General features: G+C 41.9%; 1 protein-coding gene across 3 annotated transcripts; it reads left to right on the top strand.

Annotated features, from left to right (window-relative positions):
- The first annotated feature begins 3,956 nt into the window (after positions 1-3,956).
- On the top strand, positions 3,957-16,117 carry OAT (ornithine aminotransferase). 3 transcript variants are annotated; one of them, XM_072039891.1, is made up of 11 exons: positions 4,049-4,081; positions 4,695-4,804; positions 6,972-7,198; positions 7,695-7,919; positions 8,063-8,158; positions 9,855-9,982; positions 11,512-11,634; positions 12,718-12,846; positions 13,716-13,829; positions 14,878-15,022; positions 15,919-16,117. In XM_072039891.1, exons 3-11 carry the CDS (start codon positions 7,000-7,002, stop codon positions 16,077-16,079), a joined length of 1,320 nt encoding a protein of 439 aa, XP_071895992.1. In that variant the 5' UTR covers positions 4,049-4,081; positions 4,695-4,804; positions 6,972-6,999; the 3' UTR covers positions 16,080-16,117. The 3 variants fall into 3 exon arrangements, with proteins under 3 accessions (XP_027316091.2, XP_071895992.1, XP_071895993.1); XM_027460290.3 differs by lacking the exon at positions 4,695-4,804 and having other exon boundaries at positions 3,957-4,081; XM_072039892.1 differs by lacking the exons at positions 4,049-4,081; positions 4,695-4,804 and adding an exon at positions 5,553-5,662.
- The last annotated feature ends 2,965 nt before the right edge of the window (positions 16,118-19,082 follow it).

Here is a 19,082-nt window from a genome sequence, read left to right as displayed (position 1 = left end):
CTGTGGATTCTCAGATTCCTGCCCTCTTGCTGCTCTCCTGGAACTCACTCTTGGATCATGTTGCTGCTGGGACTGCAGGTAAATGGGTAATTTGATTGTCAGTCATGTGTTGGAGCTAGAGAAAAATGAAATCCACCCCTGAGTGAGCTGAGGATACACAGCTCTTTTAATCCGTGTTGGTGCATCTGAAAGTTGTTTCTCTCAGATTATCTCCAGATTGTTTCTTCTTGGTAGTGTCATGCCCAAGGAATGTGATGACCACCAGAAATATATAAATAAATTACATTTCTCTCTTCCTATGTCATTGAATTAAATTACCTACAAGCTCTAGAAATAGAAGAGCTTATTGCTCACCCTTAAATCTGGGTTTCACACACAAACAAAATGTCACATCTCATTTGTGGAAGGCTCTGGACGCAAGCATCAATAAACTGCAAAGGAAAATAGTGGAATATAAATTCAGATATTGGAAAAAATGCCTAAAGAAGACAAGAACTATTTCGATTTTATAATTCAGTTATCCACGCTGTCATCTAACAAGCAGAGTATCATTGAAATCACGGTAAAATAAGACAGCAAGCAAACTGGGGAGGCTCAGTGTTAACTGTAACTCAAGTTTTATCTTGAAATAGGAGTATCAGCTCCAAGGGATGTTTGTGGTCCTTTAAGCTGGTTAAGGGACATCCACTCGATCACACAGCACTGATTTTAACGGGTTTGTGCTATGTTTTGCCAAACTATCTTGAGAAATACAGGCTAAGAAAGAGACCCCTAACTCGATGTGAAAGGCAGATGTGCTGTGCATGAATTACATTTGTTGTTTCTGTGCTCTGACACACCGCATGGTAAGATATCCTAGCTGTGCTGCAGGAAAGACTAAACTTTCTGGTCCTGCAAGAAATACCTCAGTGTCCATAAACAGCCAGAATAACACAACCATGGGCCACAGAGAGCAATTTCCCTGGACCAGGTTCTGTGAAAAATCCGCATGAACCTCAGCTCTCACTGATGAAAGATTGTCTACAAGTAAGAAAGTGTACAAGTAGAAAAATTCCTGAAATCCTGCACTGGTATCTTGTCATGATGACAATAAAGCCCCTTCACCTTCTCACGTCTTGTTCAGACATACATGTCAAATAAGAGACCAGGGTCACAGAGTAGCGTCACCTTTTAACCTTTTATTTCCTTTTTTTTTTTTTTTTTTTTTTTTTTTTTTTCTGAGTGGCATGTCATGGACAAGAGGAGAAGGGTGAAAACGACCCTTGTGGCTTTCCTAGAGGTAGGCAGAGGGGTGGGACTGTCCGCCCGCCAGCACCGAAGACTTCCACCGGCGTTAGCTAATTGTGAACTTGCACCCTGAGCCTCGTGATTTGGATGGGCTCCACACCCAAGCTGCTGACTGGTGTAGGTCATGCCCTGCGGTGAGTAACTCTTCCTCCGAGCCGAGCAATGAGCCGTCACGGCCACCAAGGAACAGAACAGCAAGAGCAGCAAGCGTCCCGTTACGCCAGCGCTCCCCCAGCACCGCCTTTGGCCCCGCAACGCACCCACCTCGCCCAGGCAGCACCCAAGGCTGTGGTTAACAGGCGAGGGTGTTGGCCCTACCCCTGGGGAAGAAAATAACAACCATAAGCCGGGATGCAATTCCTCAGCCTCTTCACATGCCTAATTCCCCCTGACTTCAATGAGCATTTCTGCCAGAGAGCGAGCTGCGGCATTATGCCTAACGACTGGCATGACTTAACTTGTTCCTCCATGTGACTGTATGGTCTGCGTGGACGTCAGACTGTATTTTCTGGATAAGCACAATGAATATAATAACCCTCTTTTCTCAAGTAGGTCAAGGTTTTCTTCTTTTATGTGGGGCAAATTGTTGCAAAATGGGAAAATGTCGACTCTTCTGTTTCTCATGTTTTGGTTGCTGTCATGTGGAGTCTTTTAGGTACCGACAGGTAACTAAACAGTGCACATTAAGCTGCTGCTTTTTTTTATTATTATTATTTTTCTCTTTTTTTTTTTTTTCTAAATCACAAGAAATACTACATCTAGCTGACAGCAGCTGCTTCAAGATCTATGGTAACAGCTACCACCGTGAAAAATGTGAACAATTTAAAATTTCAGCTTGATAACATTTATACAAGAAAAGTGGGTATTTTCAGTGTCTTGATTTTAAATGTCAAAAACAAAAGAGGAAAGAAAGTGATTCACAGAAGGATTGCAATGATCCTACAAAAAATTGTGATCAAGCCTATATTATGTAGGAGTTTGCAGTCAGTCTCTCTCAGATGTTAAATAACCAGACTCCAGTTGAGAGTTACTTCACACTTGTATTTCTTTTTATCTCAAAATAAGCCCATACCAGCTTTAAAAAATAAATTTACACGTAGTATCTACACATTCTGTTCTATGCCTGTATTTGAGCACGTAACCTTTTTTTTTCCCTCGTCTTTCAGACTTGCAGGATCCAAAAGAGAGCAAGCCCTTTCTTGCGTCAGGGTTATTGGTTTGGTTGGTTGGTTTTGAGACTCCACATTTCAGACACGAGTGTGCAGTGCTTATTTGGATACATGGCCACTGTTTCCCTGGGAGTGAGGCTAGACTCAGGCATTTTTTCCTTACACCAGAGATGAACTGTAACAAAATATAATACTCAAATTGGTTCATTGCTTTTTTCCAGCCTTAAAATTGTGGGCGTCTCACAAATAAATCATACCTTTAAGTAGAAAAAACGGGTTGCAATTGCTCCTAGATAATGACTGTTTCTGGACTTAAAGAAGAAACTTGGCACAGTGCAACCATGCCTTCATTCGACACACATGATTGTGAAACGTATTTTGCAACGTAGCACCAAAGGCACAACCTTTTAGCGTTGAATACTTTGAGCATTCAGCTTCGGCAGCAGATGCAGGGCACTGTTCCCTGGCAGAATTAGGCTAGTTAGAGACATAAATATACTACTAGGATCGAGCCTGACTGGGTTCGGATTTACAAAGAGCCTGGGATCATCTCTCTGCTCTCCTCCCAGCTGACTGCACACTGGGAACATTGCCTCCGAGGGCATTTTTCTCCAACCGCATACGCGATGCTGCTCCCTGCCACGCGGGCTTTGAGCCGCTTGGTTAGGAGATCTGACAGGGTTCCAGGACATCTCCATGGGGTTGTGTTTGTGTGGGGGGAGATATGCAAATCCTGGGTACTGTCAACCCAATAGACCGCGTTTTCTTTGTGGAAAAGCTGCAGACTTTTGCAGCATAGATAGACTTGTCAGGGCAATTTATGAGTCAAGAGGCATCCAGAAGTCAGCACTGCTGAGACTTTGCTTTGGTTTTGGTTTTAATAAGGTGGATTATATAAAAAGGGAAATAGTCTCAGTATCTTTTCATGTATTTCTTCTTTTGGGTTAAAAAAAGTGCACATTGACTACTTGTGGCTCAGAGGAGACCTCATTGCTCTCTACAGCTCCCTGAAAGGAAGGTGTGGGGAGCTGGGGTCGGCCTCTTCTCACAGGTAACTAGTGATAGGAGCAGAGGGAATGGCCTCAGGCTGCACCAGGGGAGGTTTAGACTGAAAATTAGGGAATATTTCTCCTCAGGACGAGCAGCCAGGCGTTGGGACGGGTTGCCCAGGGAGGTGGTGGCGGCACCGTCCCTGGGGGTGCTCCAGGAGGGGTTGGACGTGGTGCTTGGGGACACGGCTCAGCGGGGACAGATTGGCCCAAACCCCTTTTTTTCATTTTGTCTTTATTTTATTCATTTCTGTTCGCTTTTCCCCGTGCTCTCCCTCCCGTTCCCTCCCCGGCCCCGCCAGCTCCCTGCGGGGGCGGCGGCCCTGAGGCAGCGCCGCCAACGGCCGCGGAGGCGAGGCGAGGGGGCGGGCCCTCCCTGAGGGCTTGCGGCTCCTTCGCCCTCCGATTGGCCGAGCGCGGGGCGTTCTCCTCGGCGGGAACCAATGGCGGGCGGCGGCGGGGCAGGGGCGGGCGGCGGCAGCCAATGGGCGGCGGGGCGTGAGGCGCGGTGACAGCTGCCGCCGGCCGCCCCCGCCTTTACGCCGCGGGCCGCGGGCGGAGCAGCAGGGCCGGCAGGTAGGGACCGGGGGGGGAGGGAGGGAACCGGGCCCGGCCTCGCTTCTCGCCTCACGTCGGAGGCCGCCGTGAGGGAGGGGAGCGCGGCGGGGCCGCCTTGCCGTGAGGGAGCCTTCCGGGGTCCCTCAGGGGTCCCTCAGGCTCCCCTCGGGCCCGTTGGGGGCAAGAGGCCTGAGGGGAGCTCGCAGCCCGCCCGCCTCAGGCAGGGCCATCTCCCCAAAATGTATCTATTTAATGTTGTTTTTAGCCTTGCTGAGGTAAAACTGGCCCGGGCGGGTTTATTTTCTCCGGTTTAAGGCGGTGTAAGACGAGCAGCGTTACTGAGGGGCTGCTGTGGAGGAGAAGCTGCTTCCCTAGCGCTCAGCAGGGGGGGCTGGCCCCGTTTCTGATGCAACACCTCCCGCCTGCCTCCTGCCCCGTAACGAGTTCCTGCTTTCCCCCTTGCTGCACCCCTCCTCCTTCCTGAAATCGCCGTGCGGATCGCCAGGAGCAGGCTTCTCCTCGCTTTTCGGCTCCAGATGCAACAGCAATTCGTGGTTTCGCTCTGCTTTGCTCAGGGTAACCCCCTCCATGCTCAGCTGAAATGATAGAGCCTCGCTTCTGCACCTTGCAGGTCGTTTCTTCTTCCTGGAGGGGAAGTCTTTCTAATTAAGGTTTGGCACCCTGAAGGAAGAGTAGTCTGTAACTCTCCCTGCAGAACCTTAACTCTCTGGTGAGGTGCAGGTAAGAGTTTCTTTCCTTTACAGCTTTCATTTCAGGGATATTTGGGGCATGTCCAAAAATAGAGGAGCTTATCACAGAACCAGCTGCCCTGCCAGGGAGGTGTGTCAGGGGCAGGGTGGCACAGACCAATGGCAGTTAAGGGGTTAAGCAAGTTGTGTTTTTGAGTGGTGCAGCTGAGCTGACTCTATCAAAATTTTTCTTCCATGAAGACATATTTGCCTTTTTTTTTTTTTTTTTGGTAAAATATTTGAGTGACAGTCTTGAAGAGTATTAACACAGACTGCTAATACTTAACAGCCCTGAGTTGGTAAAATGCCCAGGGCTGAGGAGCAGCTGATCTCCTGCTGGAACAGGGACTGCTGATTTTGGTAGATACAGGAAATCGTTTTTCTGGCTTTGCTTAGAAATGAGGAACAGCAATATAACGTCGGAGGAATCTGCTGGAAAAAAATGCCTCTTTAAGGTGACTCATCCAGCGTGCAGTCCTTTACTAAAATAAATGTAGAATAATCTGCTGCTGCAAGCAAACGGAAATAATAATCTCCTCCCATAAACTGTCCCTGTGTTCTTCTGTTTGATACACATCTTTTGCAGTGCACTTTTGTTGTTAGGTAGTGTGCCGGTGTTGAGGTTCCTTAAAAAGCTCTTCAGTTTGCTGTGGAGTCTGTTGCAAAGGAGGCTGCATTTGACAATCAGAGCACTTGTCATTGTCATCTTTGTTGTGGGCTAATAACTTTTTACAGCTTGTAAGTGTGATGTTGTGCAAGACTGGAATCTTTACCTCTGACTGCTCATAGTCTTGCTAAAGTGAGCATCTCTGCCTTGGCTCTCTGCTGTTGTCACTACTCTCATCCTTCTGTAAGTAAGAACAAGTTGAACGTGGAAGAATCCTTTGCTCCTTCCAGCTCTCACAGGCATCTTGGGCCTTTCTGGTGTTAGGGCTTTCCCCTGAATGGAAAGACACAGCTTTCTTTTCACGCTGTCCCAGTGTTGTGTTTCAGGTGCTTCTTAATCCTTTACCAGAATTTGGAAGTGCTATCAGAGAACTGTGGAAACAATTTCTATTCCATTGTCAAATACAAATCTGAAAAGATTCACCACATCTTGGAGTTCTGCCTTCCGCTTTGATGGACTTGACAAGTTTGTTTCCAAAGACACGTTAGCCATATAAGTCTGGGAATATTAATTACACTCTTTGGTAGATGCTTGTGGAATTTAAATGGAAAGATGCCACCTACTGCTGGGAATTAGACCATGGTTCTGTTCTTCACTTTTGAAGGCTTAATTGTGTGGTTGCTCTGACAGAGCAGGAAGGGGAAAAATGCAGTGGAAGTTCAAGTTCCTAACGTTTTTCGTGTGTGTGTTTCATGAAATTCTATCCATAGATGTTAACAGGATAAGGTTATGTATTTGGGGGAAATCAATGAATTTTCCTCAGAAAATACAAGGTGCTATAAAGATGATTAACACTTGATTAGCTGTTACTTTCCATTCGTTTTCTCATTGCCTTGAAATGCCCCTAACAAGGAGTTCTTTATCCGTAGCTGGATACGCTTTAACATCAAGAATGCAGTTTATACAAAAAGCCACTAGCTTGACTTCTTAAAGCTGACCTTGGTTAAAACTAATCTGTCCTTTATCAGTCTGATATTATCAGCTAAACATTATTTGGTCAGGTGCTTCTTTCCAGCCTTATATTATTTGCTTTCTGATTCTGTGTTGAGATTTCTCTTAAGGAAGTCTTTGTCAGATGAAAGGCATTTCAGCAGCCCCAGTGGCCTGATAAACTTAACTTTCTGATCATTTCCCTACTCTGCTAAACGTAGCTTGTATTAGTAAATTTAGTTGCAATTTAAGGCACAAAGAAAAGGTACTTTTATAGGTAAAAATTAGGGGACTAGCTCATGGGCACTTGCTGAGTTGTGCAGTTTTTGTTCTGTTACTGGGAGTGTACATTAGAATAGGGGAAAAAAACAACTTAGTTGAAGTCAGTGCTGCATTCCTTTATACTTCATACAAGCTTTCCTAATTGCAGCGCAGAACGGTTGGGAAACCTGTAATCCTGGCAGTAGAAGCACTTTAATCGCGTCATGTATTTGTTCAGAAGTACTGTTAGTGCTAATCATTAACCTCTTTTTTTTCCTTTTTCCTTTTTTTTTTTTTCCAGATCTCTCACAGCATACCTGAAGTCAACAATGTTTTCCAAGCTCACCCGCCCGCAGAGCCTCGCTGTTCTGTGCCGAGGTGTTCATGCTTCGCTGAGTTCTGCTACCTCAGTTGCTACCAAAAAAACAGTTCAAGGACCTCCGTCCTCTGATTACATTTTTGAACGTGAGGCTAAATATGGGGCCCACAATTACCACCCGCTGCCTGTGGCTCTGGAGAAGGGAAAAGGTATTTTATTTCGGTTGCCCTGGGTCCTGTTGATGGGATGTGTGTACATAATGATTTTGAGCTAATCAGTTTCAAAACTCTTTTCTTGTCGGGCTGGGAGCAGAGAAGATTGAGATAATTGATGAAGTAAAGGTAGTTAATTTGCAGGCCATAGCTCTCTATGAGGCTTTATGCTACAGCCTTATGAGGCCACTTGATAGAATTGTGTTCTCTCTAAAATAATTTATTTAAAGAAAGGTCTAAGTTCTGATGATTTCCATAATTCAGAATAACTCAGCAAGAAGGCTTCAGGCAGCTCTGTTTCTTCTGTTCCCTTGTATGGAGATCTTCAGTGTTAAGGTGAACATGAAAACTGCATTGGATCCCTGTTTAAGTGTATACTTAACCTTGTGTACTGCTCCTGTGTTTTGGTGTAATTTAAATTTACTCTGATTTTTAACTATATTTTAAGGGGATTTGCTGCTCCGCAGTATTTACCATACTTTTGTTTTTCTAGGTGTTTATGTGTGGGATGTTGAAGGCAGAAAGTATTTTGACTTTCTAAGCGCTTACAGTGCTGTTAATCAAGGCCACTGTCACCCAAAGATCGTGAGTGCTCTGAAAGCTCAGTCTGAAAAACTGACCCTTACCTCTAGAGCATTTTACAACGATGTGCTTGGTGAATATGAGGAGTTTGTCACCAAAATGTTCAATTATAACAAAGTTCTTCCAATGAACACAGGTAAAAGAAAAAATAATAATTTTATTTCTACTGTATTTTTTTCCATGAGAATCAACACTTTTGTGCTGCACTGATGTGTTTGTTACTGCATCGATGACCTGTTGGATGTACAAATATGATAATGGTGCTGCTTTATGTTTTAGGAGTGGAAGCTGGAGAAACTGCCTGTAAGTTGGCTCGGAAGTGGGCATACGTTGTAAAAGGCATTCCGAAATACAAAGCAAAAATTATTTTTGCAGGTATGTTACGTGTGGGTTATGAGTAAGGTACTGAGAAGAAGGCAGCTCTAGACACTGGCGGTAGCACTCGTCCTGTAGCTGTAGTGATTGCACTGCAGTATTATTAATGCTTTGTTTTTTCACTGAAGGAAGGAAAGCACTGTTAATGAAGTGGTTTATAGAGCTTTATAAACAGCAATTGGATATATAAAGTAGACGTTATTTGTACTACTTAACCCTTTTTGTTGTCAGATATTGCTTAATAGCTGCCTGAAGTCAGATGGAAGCTGCATTCATCCTCCGCGCTCTTTTAATCGCTGCTTGGGTGTTAAAGTGCAGTATCTTTTTATTCCTTCTTTCTTGTGATACCTTTCATTTGAATTAAACTGTTGAGACCCCTCTCAAAAATCCCAAGTTTGGGATAACCTCCTTCCTTCTTAACCACTCCCTACCAGTGTTTCTCTTCGGCATTCTTTAATTCGGTATTCCAGAAGTTGGCTTTAATCCAGTAAAGCCATTTTGTAGTCTTGATCATACAGCAAAGGTAACAGCAGTCTTGCTAAAATTGATAGTGGGTCCTGACTATCTAAGTGGTGTGCTTTCATCCTTCATCTGCTCTTCTTGGCTATATTACAGGGAAAAGTTGCCTACCACTGAAGAAGCTACTGTGCTTTGCTGAAAAATGACTGCTTAGGGCTAGTTCAAATAACATCTATTTGGTATTTTTTGGTTGTAGATGAAGTGCTTTTTGTTGATTCTGCTGCTTTTCAGTGGCTCTGTATTTTATACAACTTCCCAGAATGAAACTTATTAATAAGTGATTTATTTATGTGTTTGTTGGTTGCTACAGCTGTAGTCTGTTTCTGACTTCTGGTGCACGTCATAGCTGAACTATAAATTGTCATTAGACTGCATTTATAAACTGAAATTCAAAGTTGAGCACTGAGTTATGTTTTTTAGGGCCAATTAGATTAGATTTTTTTTTTCTTTTTCTGGGAATTCTTTAAACAAATGTATTTCTCCCTTTCTTCCATATATATTTTATTTCTCTCTTTAGTCAGTCAACTTTCAGTAAGTGCTTTTTCACTTTGATAAGTGACTCTCCAGAGCATAGCAGGGGTTGTTGTGACCGTTTTGAAATCTTATCTTCCTTATTCTTATCAGACATCTAATTATCAATTAGGTGACAGTAAGTTTATTCAATGGAAATACTAAAATAATTTTTCATAGTCTTGGCGATAGTTAGTTCCCAACCATTTTAACTCATGTTTCTATATGAAATAGTGCAAAGTCAGAGTGTTTTTAAAAATATAAACGGCTTTTCCTGGAACTTTGGACTACACAGAAACATATTTTTTAGGCTTACTGGCAGCTTTATTTATAGGATTTAAATTCTGGATGGTATTTTCTTCATGGAAGTTATTTTGTATACTTGCCAGGTCATGTCATAATATTCGTTTGTTTTTCCAACGTGCTTTTGATAGAGCAACCTGATGTATTTAAGGCATCAATGGAAACTGCTAACAATTGCTGGAAGGATGCTAATGTTAGACAACTCTTAAAATTCATAAGCAGGTTAAAAAATGTGATGTCCTACAAACCGTTCTGGCTCTTAGTTTTGTAATGAAGCTCTGCCAGTTATGTGAGGTGAAAATGCATTGTAATTTTGTCAATGAGATGTTTGCTATATAAATATTATTATTATTATTATTTTTAGCTGGCAACTTCTGGGGAAGAACAATGTCTGCTATCTCCAGTTCTACAGACCCATCGAGTTATGATGGATTTGGACCCTTTATGCCAGGTTTCGAAGTGATCCCATACAATGACCTACCAGCTCTTGAGGTATTTGGAATTATTTTACTGTGTCTCTTAGGTAAATAGCAAGGCAGAAAAATCAGAAGCTTGTCATTTAAAACGTATGCGTTAAGAAATATGTATTTCTTATATATGTCTAGATACATATACACTGCAGGTAATGGGTGCAAATTCTCCTTTGGCTTTGATTTTCAGTTTACTTTAGGAGGTAGAAGGAAAACAACAAGATCTGTTTCATTTCAGGTGTAGAAGATGCTTCAGGTATAAAAAAAAGAACAGCAAATAAACTGCAAGGGGATTCATGTTACACTTGCATGAAGTAAAATATGTTCTAAAGTTGAGTGTGGATTCTGAAGCTAGTATCCTGACTTACTTTTCTCAGAAATGCTAAGTATTCTCCAATGACTGCATAACTAGAATTCACTGCATTTGCTTACCAGTCTTGCGAGCTTCCTAGCATCCTTAAAAATATGCTAGGCTGGCAGTTTATTCAAGTTACTGCAATACTACTGATTCTGCAGTCAAGCTGTTGGGGAGTGTTGACCTTGATTAAAACTTCCCACACTCATAGTCTGGGTTTATGCATTGAAGGGTAGATGGTGCTTGATAGCAGCCATAGGGTAACTGGATTTGGGACCTGGAAGGCAGGAGGGTTCCAGCTAAACACAAATGGTACTGAGGCAGTAGGATCATTGGCATTGCCAATTCCATCATACATCATCTCCATGAGTGACAAGTCAGTCCTCCGTGTCTGCTGCGCCTGTTTAGTACAATGAGCCATCTGTGGAGGTTTATGGGACAGAGATGCCTGCCTCCTAGGAGTCTGTTTAGGGGAAACTAAGGGCTCTCTGTGTTATAGTTACTTTGTGGAGTAGCTAAATCAGCTTTGAACCTAAGTAAGGCTGTTCATTGTGAAAGCTCTGTAAATATTTACTGGCTTTCAGCTAATTTTATATTGAGGCTTTGAATGTGCTCTGGAGACCCAGAACCCACGTCCGTGTCCATCAGACTAATAACTGAATTTATTCTGTTTACAGGGCAGTATTAGGGAAAGCTGTAGTAAACTTGTGCTGGGAATCTTTGTATCTTTTGAGCCTTGTAAACTTGTAAACCTTCTAGTGCAAGAATGTAGCTGTGGACTTTGCTTTAAGATGACAGCTTTGTACTAGAGAGCCTCCATTCCTTTTTGTTTGAGGTGAACTGGGGAAAGCATTGAGCAATTGTTTGCCTTGTATGGGGTAATGCAAAACTGAGTATATTTCTGAGGTAACTTATGGTCTGATCCGATAATCTGCTTGTCTGGCTTTGCAGTTTTTTAAGGTTCGTAATTCCCTGAGTGAGCACACCAACTGATCTTTTGAGGCAAGCAGGGACATAGGCTTCTGTGTTGGAACTGAAATGGCACTGAGATAACTGTCTGACCTGAATACTGTTACCTGCATTTAGGATTGAAAACAGTGACAGCTAGGTTGTGCTATGTGCTCTTCCCATATTTTGTAAATGTGACCTGAATACAAGTTTTTCTTTTTCTCTTTCTGTGCACATCATATTTACAGCGGGCACTTCAAGATCCCAACGTAGCGGCTTTCATGGTTGAACCAATTCAAGGTGAAGCAGGCGTGGTTGTTCCTGACAAAGGTTATCTCACGGGAGTGCGGGACCTCTGCACAAAGCACAACGTAAGGAATTCGTTAGAACAAGGTGGCTTAAAATCACGTGCTGTGTCTCCTGGCATGTCTTGTAAGGTTATTCTCATGCAAGGTATAGGACTTCAAATGCTGTTTAATAATTGCAGTGGATTAGGGTAGGGATACTTACATTTCCTGCAGTGCTCACTTTTCTCTGTTTATTATTGCTGTCACCAATGGAAGTTTCTAATGGAAACTTTTGAAACTGCATTTATTTTAATTGAACTCTACATTTCTTTTTCACTCTTGTTGTTGTTGGGTACTGCTAATGCTCAGAAGCGGGCTGCCTTCCCTTATTGCAGCATCAGCTTGGTCAGGGTCTTCTATAGGTCTAGGCCTTGTCCTTTGTAACGAAAACAACAAAAGTTTTGCTGAGTCATGGCTTTTTATTCCTATGAAGCCTGTCTGATTTGAAAATCAAAACTCTTTGTTCTAATAGAATTCTGATTCTGAATTTGAAAATGTTACCCATAAATTATTCCAAACCTTCAGAGGAAGCTATTGACATACAGGTAATGAAGTTGCCTGCACTCTTACTGTGATGCGTACCTCACAGAAAAGGAATTAGGTACTTTATGAATTCTAGCGCACAACAGTAGTACAGCTTAGGAAAATGAGATCAAAGACTTGCATGTAGGCTCTCAGAGTCATGTAGACACTGGGGATCAGACTGAGACCAGCAGAGTTGCTAAAGTGGCATTTTTCAGAAGCTTTCAAAGGTCAGTTTCCAAACAATGCGCTTGGAGTAAAAGATGGACTAATCCTAACTTTTTGGAAATCTCACTTGCTGTTGTAGTGTAAATAGATTCTGTTTGAACAGGGACCAAGCAGATGTAGAGTATTCCTTATGTAGCAGAGAATCTTTGTTAAAGATGTCAGAGAGAATTAGGGTAGTACGTTTACTTTTCATTATTTTGACATTTTACAGAATGTGTGTGTCTTAAAGAAGCGCACGTAGTGCAATCCAGCTGGAAGGTCTTTCACTGTGTGCAACTCTGTTTGAACTGAAGTAGGAATGGGAGTGAAAAGTCATTTTTTGTAACGTGTGTGTTTTTTCTTTTTATCTCTATAAAGGTTCTGTTTATTGCCGATGAAATACAGACAGGTTTAGCCAGAACAGGAAAAATGCTAGCTGTTGACCATGAAAATGTGAGACCTGATATAATTCTTCTTGGAAAGGCCCTTTCTGGTGGCTTATATCCTGTGAGTAACAAAAATAAATAAATAAATCAGTTGGCTAATCAATTTTAAAGTAATTAAGACTGAAAGTTTACTAGTTGGAAGACAAATTTGATGTTTGCTGTGCTTGGAAATCGGTGTTTACAAGATTAACTGTAATTTGTGACCCAGATAGTAGAGCCTGTGAATGATGCATCAGAAAATTATGGAATACATGGTTACATATATAGCTGAAATGGCTAGAGAGTACTGAACTTTCTGTGTTGATACTTGAATTGTTAGTTTGGCACATCATTAGATGCATCTTCTGGGATTTTTTAGGTGTTTGGTCATTGTTAATTGAATAGATTTGATGTATCTCTGTTTACTTCAGTTTGATAATATCAGAAAGGTAAGTGTCCAGTGGTCAGCCTTTCATTCTGGAATCACTAGTTAGTGATTCTAACACTGTCTCTGGGCAGTAGATCATCACAGTCTTGCTTTAATGAATTTCTGATTAACTTTGTAAAATGGGAGAAAAATAACGTGTTCTAAAACATCAGCTATTAAAAGCATTTTTCTGAACAATTGGCATTAGTTCCCTTGTTTGTCATGCCCACATGACTGGGTTTATCCTCCTGGAGTGACATAAATTTCTGCTGATTAAGCTGAAAATTGCAGCTTGCCTTGAACTGTTTTGGCTTGGTTTTGACTTGTTAAACAGAGTTATGAAACTTAAACTCTTGAAATAATATTCATTTTGGAGAAATGCCTCTCAGCTGTAGTTAGCTGCTGTATATTAACGGTATAGCTGAGTGTATCTAAGGGGATTAAGCTGTTCTGTGATTGTCAGATGTGTCCTCTTCTGTTCTAAATGATGTAGGTAAATGAGTTAGCTGACCTTTCCGTTCTAGGTCTCAGCAGTGCTGTGTGATGATGAAGTTATGCTGACCATTAAGCCTGGTGAACACGGATCTACATATGGAGGAAATCCGTTAGCCTGTCGTGTTGCAATAGCAGCTCTGGAGGTTTGTGTTTTAATATTTGTATCCTAAAGAAATAAAGATGTCACACAGACATTATCTTTGCATAATTAAGGAACATTATTGGTGTTACGATACAAATAGAAATTTACATTTAATAAGAATGAAAAATTGGTAGTAGTTAACTACTTGCATGTGGAATCATATCATAGAATGGCTTGGGTTGGAAGGGACCTTAAAGATAGGTCATCCAACCCCAACTCCCTGCCATAGGCAGGGACACCACCCACTAGATCAGGTTGCTCAGGGCCTCATCTAACCTGGCCTTGAACACCTCCAGGGATGGGGCATCCACAGCTTCTCTGGGTAACCTGTGCCAGTTTCTCACCTCTCTTACAGCGAAGAACTTCCTTCTAACGTCTAACCTAACTCCTCCTTTAGTTTAATGTTCACAAAACAAGCTCTAAAGTCTTAGCTGAAACGGTACCCTAATTTCTTTGTATTTTATAGTCTTAAATTTTATTCTGCCATTTAAGCCATTATCCAGGACAAGGTTTAAGGTACTTAAATTCAGTAGAATGATTTTACTAATTTCACTGAGTCATTTAAAAAATAGCATATTTCATTATGCCATATTCAAGAGTTGCTGCTCTGTGAGCTTGATAACACACATGGCACTGGAGCTCAAACAAAAGCTAGTAAAATATCTTGTCCAGATACCATATTTTAAACATTCTGTAATTGCATAATTCACAACGTTTAAGCAAGTCACTCAAAAAGCCTCATCATTGCCTGATACATGGACTTGGCCAAACTCAGAGATTGAGCCTTCAGAGGTTTATTTTTTACTTGGGGAGGAAAAAAAAAAGACAACTGGAAAACAGTTTAGAGATTTGTTTCTTGTAAACACAAATGAGTGAAGGCTTAATGATAACTGGCTTGGATGTGCTATGTTTGCAGTGGCACCTTGGATGGGTCAGCTTTTGTATCTCAGCAGTTGTAATGTCACTGTGTGCCCTGTGAGAGTAGACAACTAAAACAAATGCAGTGCCCTTCAGTTGACTGCAGCACTAACCTTCTAACCTTCCTGTAGGTAATTGAAGAGGAAGGCTTGGCTAAAAATGCAGAAAGAATGGGTAACATATTAAGAAATGAGCTCATGAAGACACCATCTGATATTGTGACTTGTGTCAGAGGAAAAGGACTGCTCAATGCAATTGTAATCCGGGAAACCAAAGGTAAGGAAACAATCAACTGCAGAGTCGTAGCATGACAAATAACTTTCAAGTTGAAATCGCAAGTATCTGTGGAGTAGGGACATAGCTTGTAGTCATCTTGTTTGGGTTCTGATCTTGGCACTGTAGTGCTGCCTATAAATTTGAGTGTGTGCTATTAAAAGTAGGAGGCTTTTACTATCTCAATCTAAACTTTTGTTTTAACAACACGAATTATTTTATGACTGGATAATGTTTGGTGAACTTAGCTCCCCACAAATGCCCCTTTGTGTGTTCAGCTGGAGATAACTGGCTGTGTCTGGAAGGCTGGCTTCTGGAAGTTTGGCTGAGGTTGTTTATTCCAGGATAATTAGATGAATACTGGAAGGCATAAGGAAGGAAAGAGTTAACGACTGAAAACAAGTTTCTAGGGATTAACACACTGAAGCACACCAGAAAATGGTTTAAAAGCCAGAGCAGACAATTATTTTTTTTTGTCATCAATATACTAAGCGACAAAATGCTGCAAGGGAAGGGCTGTAATTTCTTCAGTCATGCACGTGATGTGCTGAAATCCAGGCATAAAAGTAACCTTGTCTGAGGTCCTATCCAGACTTCTTATTTTACCTGCCTCTTGCAGGCTTCCATTTCTAGTTTTCTTTGTTTAATCTCTTGTTACAAGTAGGCAGGCTCTCATCTGTGAAAGAGCAAAGCTCAGTTTTTGCAGCGGCCTTAAATATTCACTGCAAATTCTGGAGAGCTGCTCAGATGTCACCACTTCATTTGTGAGAAAGAGCACATGATATTTGATTTTTCTCACTACTAAATGACAAGCAGTTTACAGTCTGGCTCCTCATACCACGTGCTGAAAATGCGCCACTTCCTCTGGCACGGTGTAAATGTCTTTCCTTTCATTGCAGACTACGATGCCTGGAAGGTGTGTCTGCGGCTTCGCGATAACGGACTTCTTGCCAAACCTACCCACGGTGATATCATCCGTCTGGCACCGCCTCTGGTGATTAAGGAGGATGAAATCAGAGAGTGCATCGAAATAATTCATAAGACCATTCTGTCTTTCTGAAAATGTGGCTTTTAAAGAGTATCTGCTGACTGACCCGAGCTGGTGTGTTGTTATATGTGCGATGAAGCCTGCACGTGAAGCAAGCATCTTTAATTCCTTTTATCTAAGAGGACTTAAGTCTTTAAAAACAGGAAAAAAAAAAAGAAAAAAAAAAAGCTATGTCTTTTATTTTCTTCAGAGCCATTATAATTTAATAATGATTTTAAAGAGCTTCCAATCTTGGAATACGTGGAGATGAAGTGATGAGGTTCTGTTCATCTAGTCGAAACTTAACCAAACTGAGTCAGAGTGTTTGAGGGGGGCACATCTGTACAAATCTGCTTAATTATTGAAAGTCTTGGCCAAAGTTTAGAGTATAACTTATATACATATATATATATATATATATTTAGTAAGGGTGCTCTTGAGCTTTCAGAACTCTCCCAGGCATCACATTTGGTATTTTTGCCTCTTGGTGAGATGCTTGTAGTGGGGAAGCGCTTGCCATTATGGTAGAATTTCTGTTTTTCATTTACAGATAGAAAAAAAAACAATGCTGAAGATTTCACAAACTGGGTGTTGTGCTGGTGATCTTGACAAGCATCAGGCTGTGTTCCGTGTGTAAAGCATTTTGGTTTTATAACTCGAGTTGCTGTTCTCAAGACTGGTCTCTGTGTTTGGCTTTGCAATCTTGTAAAATAGATCTGAGTATACAGATCTGTTTTTACTGTTACAGAACTTCCTATAATCTGGATGTTTCTATTAAAACATGCCTTGCTTTAAAAAGAAAAAAAAGTTAATGTGCAATTTAAATCCACAGTCTACTGAAAAAGAGTGAGCCCCACAGAAACTTGCAGTCACCTCTATCCAGAGCCACAGCAGTCTGTCTTTTTGTCTCTTTATATGGCAGCTCTTGCTGTTTGTTTTTCTTTTTTTCTTTTTTTTTTTTTGTTCCCTAGGATGAGTGCTTTACCATGCAAATGGTAAATAATGCTGTGGTGCTTGAAAGGCAATGCAGTTCATAGAAATGAACCAATCTGCCCTTCAGGACCCCAGTGAGTGCCTTACCCAGGTGTGTACCTTACTTGGTTTCAGACAAAATGCAGTCATCTGCCATGGATGGGGGAAGAGTGATTCAAGTTGGAAAGGTCTCATTTGTGCAAGGGGCAGTGTGTCACCCTGACTGTTAGCCTCAGGAATTAAATGCAGAAAGGTGTTGCCTGGGAAGGCTGCCATTTCTGCAGGCTGTGCTTCTGCAACCTAACAGGAAAGGTGAAGTAACTGAAAGAAACTGTAGTGGGAACATCATTGCTGGAGTCCTTTCCAAAAGGTGAACCCTCCAAAATCCTTAGCCAAAAAAAATTACTTTCATAGAGCAGTAGGGCTGGCAGGAGCCAAGGACATGATCAGGTCCGTTCCCCTGCCCCAGTTATGCCACTGGTTGCATAATTGCCTGAAAGGGCTTTAGGACAGAAGACTCCTTTCCCTGTTTCAGTGCTTCCTTGTCCTCACAGTTAGCAAGTTTCCTACCGTATTTATTGTCTGTGTCTCTCTTGCTGCCCATCAGGGCCACAGAACAAGTTATTGTCCTTCTGTACAACAGTCTTTAACACGTGTAAAGATCGTTATCATTCCTGTTTCAGTGGTTTCTCCTTCTCTCAGTAAAATTCTATTACTTTTCCTGCAAGGTAATGTTTCCCTTCATCCTTCTTGCTCTCCTGTGATTCACTGCTCCAACCATGCCCTCGCTGCTGCTGAGCAGAGCTGGACTTGTTTGTGCCGCCTGTGTGCTGTACTGCATTTCATGTCTAAGCATTGTCGTTTGGGTTTTCTTGCAGTGGCATATTTTTATCTCTCAGCTTGTGCTTGCAGGCTCCCTTCTGTGCGAATTGTTTTGAAGAACAGCTTTGAACCTGTTTGTCCTCATTTTGTTTGTTTGTGTAACGAGCAAGAATAACCCGCATGTAACATTTTGTTCTGGTTTATTGTCTTTCAGCCTCTTACTCAGAAGGTTTCTCTGGCTTTGTTATCGATTTCAGCTCTGATCTTGTCCAGCCCACTTTCCAGTTGCAGACTAACTGGGCCAAGTCTGCTCAGGACTTGATTTTTTTTTTTTTCTGTTTGTACAGCAGATCATTGCTGGCTGATCTCTGGGCTTTTTATTCATCCCATAGTTGCTTCCTGAATCTTGTTTCCTTGATGAGCTTACAAAAACTGAGGCATGTAAAGCCTTTCTGAAGACAAGTCAAAAACTCAAATTACACTTATTTAATGACTGGGTAATTAAGGATTTTTTCTTTTTTGACCTGAAAGTTGCCCTCAATTCTGCATTGTTTCCAGAGCCACAGCTACCATGTGAGGAAGGCAGGTGTGTAGTGCCTGCTGAAGCAGCTCAGAAATTCAGGAGCAGAGTTAAGAAACCACATACGTTGCTTTGGGAGTAAAGAAAGATCGTCTGCCTGTGATATGTAGCGTGTGTTTGGAGAAGGAGAGGGCAAAACAAGGGCTAACTTTACCGTGGAAAGTGTCTTTTTGTCTGTCTTCTGGCCAAATCCCAGTTCATGCTTACTAGATTTTAGTGACATGGCTTAAATCTCTCAAGCTCAAATGCAGCTGCTCATATAACTAATGGGCTTGTAAATCAGTCTCTGGGTTTGTTGTCTGGGATTTTAATTAGCCTTAGAAATTTTCTTCAGGGCTTCTCTTACCAAAAAAATGTAGACAACTAAAGTGCCTCCAACAGCTCAGCGCCAGAAGTTCGGTGCTTTCGTGTTTGTGCTTGTTGTACAAGTTGCTCAAGTGTGCTACAGCTCTGCCAGGCGCTGCTCCTGAACAAAGTTTGCATTTGAAGGATGCCAAAGTGGAAATCATTTACAAATTAGTGTAATACATACTCTGAAACGTGCAAAGAAAATACATAAGACGCTTCGTAAAATATTATGGGTTTGTTTCTGCATCCTAGCATTATAGAAGTGAAGAGGCGAGGAAAGCAAGCCCGGAGAATGCCCTTTCGATGCCTTCCCC

The sequence above is a fragment of the Anas platyrhynchos genome, chromosome 6 (assembly GCF_047663525.1).
Source record: "Anas platyrhynchos isolate ZD024472 breed Pekin duck chromosome 6, IASCAAS_PekinDuck_T2T, whole genome shotgun sequence".
NCBI classification, from domain to species: domain Eukaryota; kingdom Metazoa; phylum Chordata; class Aves; order Anseriformes; family Anatidae; genus Anas; species Anas platyrhynchos.
Note: the sequence above shows the minus strand (reverse complement) of the source record. Positions and strands in the feature narration are given on the sequence as shown.